This window comes from Eimeria maxima, genomic scaffold, assembly GCF_000499605.1.
Source record: "Eimeria maxima Weybridge genomic scaffold, Emw_scaff1165, whole genome shotgun sequence".
Lineage (NCBI taxonomy): Eukaryota > Apicomplexa > Conoidasida > Eucoccidiorida > Eimeriidae > Eimeria > Eimeria maxima.
This window is the reverse complement of record NW_013564183.1, coordinates 1-11,448: the sequence shown is the minus strand read 5'-3', so window position 1 is coordinate 11,448 and position 11,448 is coordinate 1. Positions and strand designations below refer to the sequence as shown.

Genomic DNA, 11,448 nt, shown 5'->3' with positions numbered 1-11,448 from the left:
ATAAGCATTTATAGCAGCAGCCGCGGCTTCGGAATCCTCGAAGTCCGCGACCATCGCTTCGCACTTAAGGCGTGTAAACACCTGACGGGCAAAGTGAAGAAAATGCTCGTCGGTTGCTAATGAGGATTCTACATACATCCGGTTTGCTGTCTCTAGCTGAATGGGGGGCTCGGTTTCCCAAGGGGCAGCGGGACCGCGCAAGGCTGGGAGGTCAAGGGGCGAAGAAAGGGGGAAATGCTGATCCATCTCATCTCGTGTTTCTCCCCGTGCTCCCATTTGCGCCATTTTAAAGACGGAAAGAATGCTGAATGGGGAAAACACAAAGTTCAAACCTCCCCTTTCCCTCTTCCCTGCGGCGATTGTGGTGTACAGTTCAGTGGCTACAACGCCCATGCATTCAGTACCCGAATATTCGCTGCCATTATGTCCCATACTACAGACTACACAACTGAAAAGACTCAACAAGAGAGTATACGCACGTAACATCTTCAGCAACACCGATCTAAACTCCACCAACCTGCAGGTTCTGGACCGGTGGTTGGGAGGCAATGAATGAAAGTAGTCGAGAGGGGAGGGAAAGCCATACACGATGAAACTACCCACGGCATTCCATGGTGTGTGGAGGAAATTTAGCCAAATCTGGATAAGTTGGAGCAGGCCCAGAAACACCCTTCCCGTTAGCGCCACTCTGGCCGGGCGGCATCGACGGTCACTCCAGGCCTGGAGTTGCGGAGCACCCTCTGGGGTTATGCCGTTGTGTTTAAACTACTATGATTCTGCAAAAAAATATTCAGCACGGAAAAATTGTTGTGTGTCGATTTTTACAATGCAAGCCGCCCGCTTGGGCCCGGAGAGTTCGGACAGGCAGACCTTCGCTACAAACGGAACTGACCGCTAGAACTAGTTTCCAAAGCGACGCAAACTCTATGCACCGTTGATTTCTTTCTGTAAATAGTAAATTTTGGTTTAGATGGTTTCCTACGAGACTTGTTTCTCCGGTTGTTGTTATCGCCTGGGGGATCAAACAGTCTCGTATACTACACCTTTCTGGCACTCCGTTGAGTTAGTACCCCCCGATAGCCTAAGAGCTACAGCAAACCACCAATACAATGTTTTGTTCGCCTAACGGATCGAAAAGTGGGAGTTTTGTTTTGTAATAACTTCCCGCTGGCGTCACGCAGGAAATCGGCAAAGCAAAGGTGCTAAAGTTAAATACATATTTAACTCATGAATGCTCACGTAAATAGCAAGCTGGCTAGGAGCAGGAGAACTCCCCCATACATTGGGTAGGGTCCAGCGTATGGGAAGGGCCATGCCTATGTACAGAGCCCTTCACTCTCCTCTCCTTGGTCGACGATTTGGCTTATATTGCAGGCTTACCAGCAAAGTGTAGATGCCACAATTTGGTCAATGCACGCTTCCGAGAGATGTTAACGAAGTCTCCACAATTTCCCTGTACTTTCTTCACAAGGAAAGCAGTGATACTATTGCGAGAAGGAGCAGCTGGAGGAGATGAGATCTCGACCCCGCGGGTAGCAACGCGCAAAAATGAATGAACGAAAGGCTAACTATTAAGTGGAGAAGATAGCGGCAACCCATGCGAGTTTGTGGCGAACGTTTCTCCGCACCAATTCCTCAGAAAAACCCACATGCCTCTCCCTTGCTATATGCTCCAACTGAAAACGCGAGCACGCGCATCGCATCGTAATCTTTCGGTGCTTAAGGCATTCTGCTGGCAGTTGAACTTGCACATAAAACACCGACTCCATTAGGGCTACGTACGAGTTCATCGACTAGCTATTCATATGTTCTCATCTGCGCCACTCACTGTACCTGTCGCTGCCAGCACTTAGAATTATTCGCTTTCCCGGTGTGCCCAGTTCCAGCGCTCCCAGTATCCCTGCTTCAGTTGCGCAGATACTGGGTGTCGGCGGCAGTTCTATGGACATTTCCGAAATATAATAGGATGCATTTGATTGTCAGAGGAACCAACCTTACGTGGGCAGCACCCACACTACGAGAGCCAGCTTCGAGCTTAGGGCTGGCAGTAGCAGTTGCAGTTTAAAGCAGGGGAAGACAACGTTCTCTTTTCCATTTACCAATTCCGTTTACTTTTATGCTGGGTCAACGGTCCTCCTATGACATCCTTCCCCTCCTGCGGCGTACGCATCATTAGTTGGGAAACAAGGACCCGAGGGCTTGTGCCGTTTGGTGAGGATGGTCAATAGATGCTCCACGGTCTGCCTGAAGTTGGGCCATTGATTGCCAACTTGAGCGCATGCAAGATATTGAGGGCCAACTAAGTCTTTGTGGGCGCCGGGAGAGACTTCGACCGTAGTGTGGGAGTGTCATAAACTGCAAAACTCAAAAAGCTTGATCGAAGAGCCGTTAAAAAGCAGCTTAACCCTCGTTCAAAACCCAAGATTCCTGGGCAAAATGGTGGGGGACTTGTAGGAAGAAAAGTTGGAACCCCATCCAACTGGCATAATACCTTACTACAATTGTGCTCCGTGCCCCGCACATGCATGCATACCGAACCCCCCTGTGGATGAACGGAATAACAATTTACACAGGTTTTAAACACTAATTTGGCCATCATTAAGCAAACTGAAGGCAAGCAGTAGCAAATCGAACTTCTGCATTCCGTGCTAGAATTCCCCTACGTCACCATGAAGCACCGAAAACTCGGGCACTGCAAGATTTGGCAGGCAGTCTGAATGGTACAGGGCAAGCCCACTCAATAACCTGATTTTTGGACCCTTTAATCTGATATAATAAACCTCATTTGTCGAATGTGGCGTACTCTTACCGGTCGCTGCTGCTTGTGGCAGCAGGGCCCCCGTGGGCCCCGACGAAGGCACTTGGGGCCCCCGTTGAGCCCTGTGGATCCTTGGTTTGTCTATTGCCACTAGGTCTCACAATGTATGGTTATTTGGATTATTTTGTCTTATATTTGTTTGTCCCTCACTGGAATAGGAGGAAACGGCAGCTAGGGAGCTTGTGGTACCCCCGCATGTCGGTTTATGAAACCCTGGCTTCGGCTGTTGGAATCCCCCAATTTTAGGTGAAAAAGCTGCGGATGAAATGGATAGGAGGTCATAATAACAAGGCCAGCAAGCTTAATCACCCGGATTTTGCCCTCTATACTTCGAGGCCGCGGCAGCGCTGGACGATGCCCGTGCAATCTTTTCCCTCTTATTCACCATAGGGCGCGAGGGTCCTGTGGGGTTTATGTTTTATTTGGCTTGTTTCTGCCATTTATCGACTTGGTGGCTTCGTATATAGCCACTGTGGACTGCAAGTGGCATATTAAAACACCAAACACACGCCCTCGACATTCAATGTCGTTCCCAGAGGTTTCCTCCTGGCTGCGGGAGGAGCTGCAGCGCCGTGTGGGGGCTGCTACGCGCTCCCTCGTGGCTGCGGTTCAAGCTGCAGCAGATGGTGCACCGAACTCTCACCAGCTGTCTCTGACACTCCAGAAGGAGCTGCACTTTCCGCGGCAGGACGCCGACGAACTTGCCCCCGAGCTGCTTCGCCGTATGGCCGCAGCAGAGGCAGCAGCAACAGAAGCAGCATCAAGAGCAGTTGCCGCCGAAGAGGTCGCAGATAAAGCTGCACGTGAAAGCAGGAAGAGGCTCAGGGATGAGGAGACAAATGGTTAGACCGCAATTCCTCATGATGCTTGCTGTGCTCACGAACACAGAATTATGACAGACTTGCACGAGAACACTGCATAAGCAGTAGGGTGTGCTCCTTCAGGTCCTTTGGATATCATCGGCATTTGCGAGCTTATTCGCTGTGCGCACTGAGCTGCGTCTCGCAGGCTTGGGCGCCATGCTGTGTACCAGTAAAGCTTTCAGCCTGCTTTCAGCCTAGGTGTTATTTGTGTTTGCGCACCTGCAGGCCAGAGGGATGAGGACTCGGACGCCACAGAAGCAGCAGCGTTTGCAGCGCGCTTGCGCGCGCGAGATGCTGCGTCGCAAAAAAAGGTGGGCGCTGCAGCAGCGCGCCAGCAGCAGTTACAGCGGGAAGCCGAGGAGGCAGCAGCTGCAGCTGCAGCAGCAGAAGAACCTGCAAAGGAGCTGCGAACGGTAGAAGACGTGCTACTCGAGGCTAAGAAGCGGCCCAACGAAAAGCTGAAGGACAATGAGGCATACATGCAGCGGTTGCGAGAGGAAGCCCGTCGCGCGTACCTCAAGAAGCGAGAGGGAGACCAGGTGCTACTGCAGGAGAGGAAAGTCCAGGATAGGGAGTGGCTGTATAGCCAGGTTGGAGATAAGCTGACTGCTGAAGAGCGCCGAGCTCTTGAGCTGCGGAAGGAGACTCTCCAACTGGCAAAGACAGCCATTCAGGAGAGACAGGGCCGCGAGGAAATCGAGGGATACATCATGCCGGAGGCGTACGACGAAGACCTCCAGGCGCGCCTGCGCGTGATGCACCAGCCCTATCAAGAGCCTAAGCAGCAGCTTTCGGAACAGCAGCTGTTGGAGAAGCAAAAGACTCAGGCTGCCCTGGTCCGCTTCGGGGCCAAAGAAGGCAGAGAGCAGGCCCCTGCCTACAAGCTCGTCGACGAGGCTGGAGCAGCGATTGAATTCGAAGCCAGAGAGATGCATGGGACCCAAATGCCTGAGACGGATGCCAACGTCCAGAAGGTCGTTCAAGCTCCAGAGACGGCCCCCAAAACCAAGGGTCAGAGCTTGCAGGTCTGTTGGTGGTGCTGTGTATTCCTGTGTTCTCCTGTCGCGCATGTTCTGCCTTCCTGCCTCATCTCACTCTCCTTTTCTTCGGATGGGTTGGGCTCGATTTGATGTCATTATGCCTCTGCATCTGTTGAGCTCTGTCGGCGCCTGCTTCGTAGCTCTCTCCTCCAAAGTTACGCTTGCTGCTCCCTTGGTGGCACGCTGGCTAGGTGGCTAGGATTTCTGCTGGGAAAGCGCATTTATGTACTCTTATTTGCATTATGAGCTGTTGTTCACCGTGCTGGTGCCAACAAGCCGCTGAATGTGCTCGCGTAGCAGTGTGTGCTCGTGTGTGGGATGGAATATTCGATGCTTCCGCTGCTTGTGCTGCAGGAGCAGCGTCGCTTGCTGCCTGTGTACGCTTACCGAGAGGAGTTTCTACGGGCAGTTGCGAAGTATCCCGTGCTCGTGGTTGTGGGAGAGACTGGATCGGGAAAGACGACTCAACTACCCCAGTTCTTGCGGGAGGTTGGGTATGCCAAGGCAGGGGTTGTAGGCTGTACACAGCCGCGGCGCATTGCAGCCATGTCCGTAGCAGCGCGAGTTGCCCAAGAAGTCGGCTGCCGCCTAGGCCTGGAGGTGCTTCCCGCACTCCCAACGCTTAACTCTAAACCTGAGAACCAAGCTCGTACACAAACACAAATATCCACCAATCGACAACACGTGGCAGCTGGAGGGGCAGCGCCTCTTCAGCCACCCTGCCATGTTCCTACCTTCGCGTGCAGCTGGTGGCAATCAGCCGGCACGCTTATTGGCTGGAAAGGGCTCTGAGATGCCTATCTGCAGCTAGCAGGAGAACGCGTGTGGCATGTGCGGCTTAGGTGGGGTATTCGATCCGCTTTGAGGACTGCACTAGCGACAAGACGGAGCTGAAGTATATGACGGATGGGATGCTTCTGCGAGAGTTTCTCACGGAGCCTGACCTTCAATCTTATTCTGCCCTAATGATAGACGAGGCCCATGAGCGAACGTTACACACAGATGTCCTCTTTGCGCTTGTCAAGGACCTATCCAGGTATCCTTCGCAGTGAATCATAGAGGTAGTAATGCCACCTCCCCCCTTCGCGAGGAGTCTTTAAAACGTGTGGCTCAATCCTTAGGTATCGTCAGTCTGCTAGGGAGTACACGTGAGCGCCAGGCAGACTTGTCGGCTAGTCACTGCAGCAGGAGAAACACACACGATTCCCTGTCGCGGGCTGGAGCAAACGCGCTGAGAACTAGGAGAAGCCACAGCTACATCGAATGCATAGGAAATACCTAAAGTGTAGTCCCGTAGGGCTGTACAGACGGCAACTGAGGCCTACCGGGGTAGTTAGATGTAGTTAGATGGAGCTAACAGGTGTTCTTACGGTCCTTCCACATGTTTGCGCTTCCTCGCTTGTGGGTCAAGGTTCTCGTCTTTATTTGGTTGTGTAAGCTATGCCTATATTGAACAATGGAATGCGTCCAGAATATGCACCCTGTGTAGGCAGCAGTAGACCGTTTGACTGCAAGGCGCGGTATTCAGCGAAGATTGCAAAGCGACACCTGGGGGACACACATGTTTTCAGGGTGGCCCGTTCGTGCGGGAGAAACGGTTTGAGAATTTAAAGTGGCGTTGGTTTTGAGGTTTGGATTGCCCATGCTTAAGAAGGCAAGGTGATGCTAGGACTGCAAACCCTGTCTTGTCTGTAGGTATCGCGAGGACTTTCGCCTAATAATATCTTCGGCAACGCTGGAGGCAGAGAAATTTTCGGTGTATTTTGATGATGCACCGATATTTCGGATCCCAGGAAGGCGGTTCCCAGTGCAGATTTATTACACGAAGAGTCCTGAGGCTAACTTCTTAGATGCTGCAGTCGTGACCGCTCTGCAGCTACACTTCACGCAGCCTCCAGGGGACATCCTTCTCTTTCTCCCGGGTCAGCAGGAAATCGATGAGGCCGTCGAGGAGATCCAGAGGCGGTCAGTGATTGTTGTTTAACAGCGCCTTCGCTACACTTGCGCCGCAGTTGCTGCTGCCTAAGCTGGAGCTAGGAGAGAGCTTATTTTTATACGCCATCGCTGCCTTTTTACTGTTGCGTCTTCCCGCCTGGTGTGGTTGACGGAGTTTGTTGTTTTGCACAGTACCACGATGGCCCTCTCGATTTGTCGGAATACTGTGAAAGGTGTTCGGTCCGGCGTCATATGTCACTTGTTGCTTCAGCTTGAAAGGCCGAGGGACGGAGGCTGCGGAGTTAATTGTGCTACCCTTGTATTCGTCTCTCCCAGGGGACCAACAGGCTCGGGTGTTTGAGCCGACTCCGCCAGGGGCGCGCAAGGCTGTCTTTGCCACCAACATCGCCGAGACATCGATTACCCTTGAAGGAGTTGTTTACGTGGTGGATTGCGGCTTCTGCAGAGAAAACCAATACAGTGCCAAGACAGGTGAGCCACAGCCGTCCGCCGATGCGCACAGGAGCAGCATGCAATAACCCAGCCGCAGGGAGTGGAAGGTACGCGACAAGGTAGACAGATGTGATAGGGCTGACAGGGAGGAACGCAGCGAGGAAATCCTAGCCAGGGCGATCCTGAATGTACGCCCACAAAAGGGCCGTATTAGCCCTCTCGGCGACTGAGGCCGTTGTCTCGAGAGTTACAATGGATCCATTATGCGCACTTATCTGCGTCAGACTTGGGTTGGCTGTATGAGGGGCATTGGGTTATTGTGCAATGCATTCTTGCGTTTGGGTGCATGCATGCATTAAGGTATGGACGCGCTGGTGACCGTGCCTTGCTCAAAGGCAGCGGCGAACCAGCGGTCTGGTCGCGCAGGGCGCGTCCGTGCTGGGCATTGTTTCCGTCTGTACACCCGATACTCTTTCGAGAAGGAGATGGAGGACGCAAATGTTCCTGAGATCCAAAGAGCCAATCTCAGTCATGTTGTGCTCACCCTCAAAGGCCTCGGCATCGACGATCTCCTCAAGTTCGACTTCATGGACCCCCCAGCCCCAGAAGCTCTCATAAGTGCCTTGGAGCTTCTCTATGCTCTCGCCGCCCTTAACGATCAGGTGTCCCTAGACTCCTACACATAAAAACATAAAACCCGTCGATGCTGCTTGGAAAGCGGAGAGGACAAACACGTTTCACTGTAGCTCAGGACTAAAGGCTGTGAACTATTGGTATTGCATATCTGTCTCTGTGGTGGCTTTACGTTTGGCATCTAGAGCATAACCTTGTTCTGCGTGGTTTGCTCTGAAAGAGGCACCAGACCCTCGATGTGATGGCGTCATGCTGCCTACTGGGATTCTCCACCTGTCCTGCAGCGCGAGAGGGGCACAAGGGCCTTGCTGAGCGCTGTTGTTCTTGCAACAGATATCATCGTAACTATTTACGTTCTCAACCTCTTTGTGATGTGGGTCGGCTCAGGGGGAGCTCACTAAGCTTGGTCGGCGAATGGCTGAGTTTCCGCTAGACCCTATGTTCAGCAAGTTCATTGTAAACTCCGAGAAATACGGATGCGTTTCCGAGGCATTGACGGTGTGCGCCATGCTGGGCGTGGGAAACATGCTCTTTTACCGCCCTAAGGACAAAGCCATTCACGCAGACAACGCCAGGAAGACATTCGCAAAGCCAGGCGGAGACCCCTTGACTCTTCTTAACGTCTATGAGCAGTGGCTAGACACAGGTCAGTAGCTACGCCGTTAGTGCTGCTGCTGCACTGGCTTGTGCTTCTCCCCCAACCCCAGCGTTGCCCAGCACCCCGACACATAGACATTCGCTTTCCGTTGCGCAGCTAGCACACAAGCTATCCGTACTAGCTGTCTAAGCTCCAATCACCCTAGGCAGCAGATAAGGCTGTAGGGCCAAGTGCCAGCACCGGCGTGACCTTATTAGTGTGCGAGCATCTGGCAGGAGTTCGTAAGCATCTGTGCAAGCACTTATGCGTGCAGCACGATGCGTACAAAAGCACATATCTGATTGCACTACTACGGTAAACAGATGTGACCTACGCTGTCCGGTGCAGGCTATTCGGTGGCTTGGTGCTACGAGAATTTTGTGCAGCATCGGTCAATGCAGCGCGCTCGAGACGTGCGAGAGCAATTGCAGGGACTTCTGGAGCGAGTTGAACTCGAGGAGAAATCGTGCGAGGGTGCTGATGAACCCATCCGAAAAGCCATCACCTCTGGCTTTTTTACCCAGGTAGGTGACGGCGCATTTCCCTATCTGCCATAACTTGGGTATCGCGGAAGATGCGTCGGATCAGTAGGTAGTGGGCGTTGACGTCCCGGGAAGTAGATGCAAAGCCTTTATATAAAAATGCCGCATATGTATTTTATATTAAACTACTCACTAGGACTTTTACCTTATGGGCCAGCTAGCCAGGCTGCTTGGCCAGCGAGTGAACTTACAAAGTAAGCACGCATCATCCTGTCTTTGTGGTAAATTCGTGGTTTATTCCTGCTGTTAGTTGCCCGTGTCTTGAAAGGTTCATGCTCTCCGCAGGCGGCGCGGCTGAATCGCCACGGCAGTTTCACTACGTTGAAGCATCCGCACACGGTGGAAATCCATCCACACTCTTCTTTGTTTGGGCAGTATCCACGGTTTGTGGTGTACACGGAACTCGCCCTGACAACGAAGGAGTATATGCGCAGTGTCTGCGAAGTCAAACCAGAATGGCTCGCCGAAGTCGCTCCCCACTTCTACAAACAACAGGAGCTGCAAGTCGGCAAAATGCCGAAGGCCCTTGGCAGACCCAAACAGGATGACACGGCTATGGGAGCAGCTACATGAGCAGGGCTTCCGAGAATGTTTGTTTTAGTATGTTGCCCCGCCATGCTCACGGTGGCGTACTAAGTTCTACAGCTCAGTCTCACCTGTCAACCCACAACCTAGGTTACTCCAAAACTTGGGGGGAGTAGAATCAAGCGAAACAGAAAAAGATGACAATGGCTAGAATAACTGTCCCCGCTTCAGCACGAGCATGTTGAACTCTTCGCGTAGTGTATTGAGGCTCGCAGGAGCATTGGCAACAGACTAATTGTATTAGCCTGCAGACGTTGCTTCACAAAATGTCTGCAGTCACTGGCAAAGACTACACACACGGCCAACAGACAAAGTTGAACCGGCAAAACGCTGAGCACACAAAACTCTGGGATAGTAGTCAGTGCGCTCGCGCATCTCGACTCCATGTATCAGCCTCCTAAGGAGAGTAAACCGCACATAGGAAGCAGAGCATGACGAAAGTTGTGCCAGCACATCAAGCAGCTCAATTAATTGAAGGACCAGAATTTGGGCTGAACACCTGGACGTATATTCTCTAGATGCTGCTCGCTAGGCGGAGGTTTGCGCCGTGTCGGCAGAAGGGGAGACAAAGTTGTGGCTTACAGTACCAGGTTCGCCTTTTGAAGCAGAAATCTTGTGCCCAAACTTGCTGTGAATTTGTCGGCGTATGTGTTTCGTCGATTCGACGGCCGGTTTTGGGAACTACAGAACTCGCCATGATTTTGTGCGTGTGCGGCTAGTAATACTGCGGCCATCAGGTGGGACAAGAAGCACTGCCTCTTGCGTTACTAAATGAATAGTGCTGTAGTTCTGCGTTGCACACCTCATTCATAAGCTACAACATAGCCCCCATGTTACAGAAGCTATACCATGCACACTAATTTAGAAGAAAGTGTGGAAGTGTTTCCTCGCTTAACTACTTAGACCTTTGACTGTTGTCGGCCAACAAAACACTTGTAATAGCTCAATCATCATCTGTTAGGCTTTTACTTGAAAGGTTCATTTATTTCATTGTAAGTTGTATACGCATGCGGCTTTATTCTAGTGAAAAACTCGGGAGATAGCGGTCTTCATCTGTGGAACACTGTTTTGGCCACGGAGAATACCGGAATCTTCCTTTCGCTGTGGCATCGATGCTTGTTGGCGGCAAGCGAAGAGCGCAGACCGCCTAGAGCTACCTCGAGAAGACTCTACGGTCAAAAGATCTGTGCGACAAACGCAGTGTTTGGCCACAGACTGCCGGAATCATCTGTCACTGCGGGTGCTTGTAAAATTCAGACTGGCTGCCTGATGTTCTCGTATCTGAGCTGTCGCAGTATTTTTTTACATGCGATATCCCCGGAGACTGCGGCTCAGGGCCCCACGGCTAGACTCGCCGTTGGAACTCTGGTGACCGCTTCTCTCCTGTTGCTCAGCCGAATCATTTCCTCGTCCTTCCCTATCATCGGAGCTGTCTGCGCCGGAGTCCCCTGAACTAGTGGAGCTGGTAGGAGGAGAGGGCTCAGCGCCGCCTTCAAAACCGGTTGCCTCCACTCGTTCACGGGCTGCGGCGGCGGCCTTGCGCGCTGCAGCTGCCGCGCGGCGCAGTCGGAACGCTGCTTGTCTGGCTTCCTTCGCTGCGAGTTCCAGGTCCTCAGCAAGCTGAGACTGGTGGTCATCTATTTGCTGATCATACTGCTCACCATCTGACTCCGCACTGCGGGTTGAATTCTCAGAATTCTGGCCTCCTGATTGTTCCTCCTCTTGATTCTGCTCGCTGCCTCTGTCTGGTCTGCCTGCAAATCTCTTTGGGATGAGACCTCCTCGGCCTGATCCCCTACTTGGGTGTCCCCCATCATGTCCAGGCCTTTGAGGTGGACCATGTCCAGGCCTTTGAGGTGGACCATGTCCAGGCCTTTGAGGTTCTTCAGGTTTCTCAACCTTATCATCTTCAGGTTTCTCAACCTTATCATCTTCAGGTTTG

The 11,448-nt window shown here is 52.3% G+C and overlaps 2 protein-coding genes across 2 annotated transcripts; one reads left to right on the top strand and one right to left on the bottom strand.

Annotated features, from left to right (window-relative positions):
* Positions 1-3,341: 3,341 nt before the first annotated feature.
* EMWEY_00049360 (pre-mRNA splicing factor RNA helicase, putative) lies at positions 3,342-9,494 on the top strand (the record flags this gene model as incomplete). The annotated part of the gene is made up of 11 exons (XM_013479479.1): positions 3,342-3,660; positions 3,763-3,801; positions 3,907-4,706; positions 5,076-5,321; positions 5,564-5,757; positions 6,417-6,686; positions 6,928-7,148; positions 7,470-7,771; positions 8,130-8,388; positions 8,728-8,903; positions 9,207-9,494. The coding sequence occupies 11 exons, from the start codon at positions 3,342-3,344 to the stop codon at positions 9,492-9,494; spliced, it is 3,114 nt and encodes a 1,037-aa protein (XP_013334933.1).
* Positions 9,495-10,808: 1,314 nt separating this feature from the next.
* Positions 10,809-11,448, bottom strand: EMWEY_00049350 (hypothetical protein; the record flags this gene model as incomplete). The annotated part of the gene is made up of 1 exon (XM_013479478.1): positions 10,809-11,448. A coding segment is annotated over one exon (640 nt), but the record flags the coding sequence as incomplete, so codon positions are not given.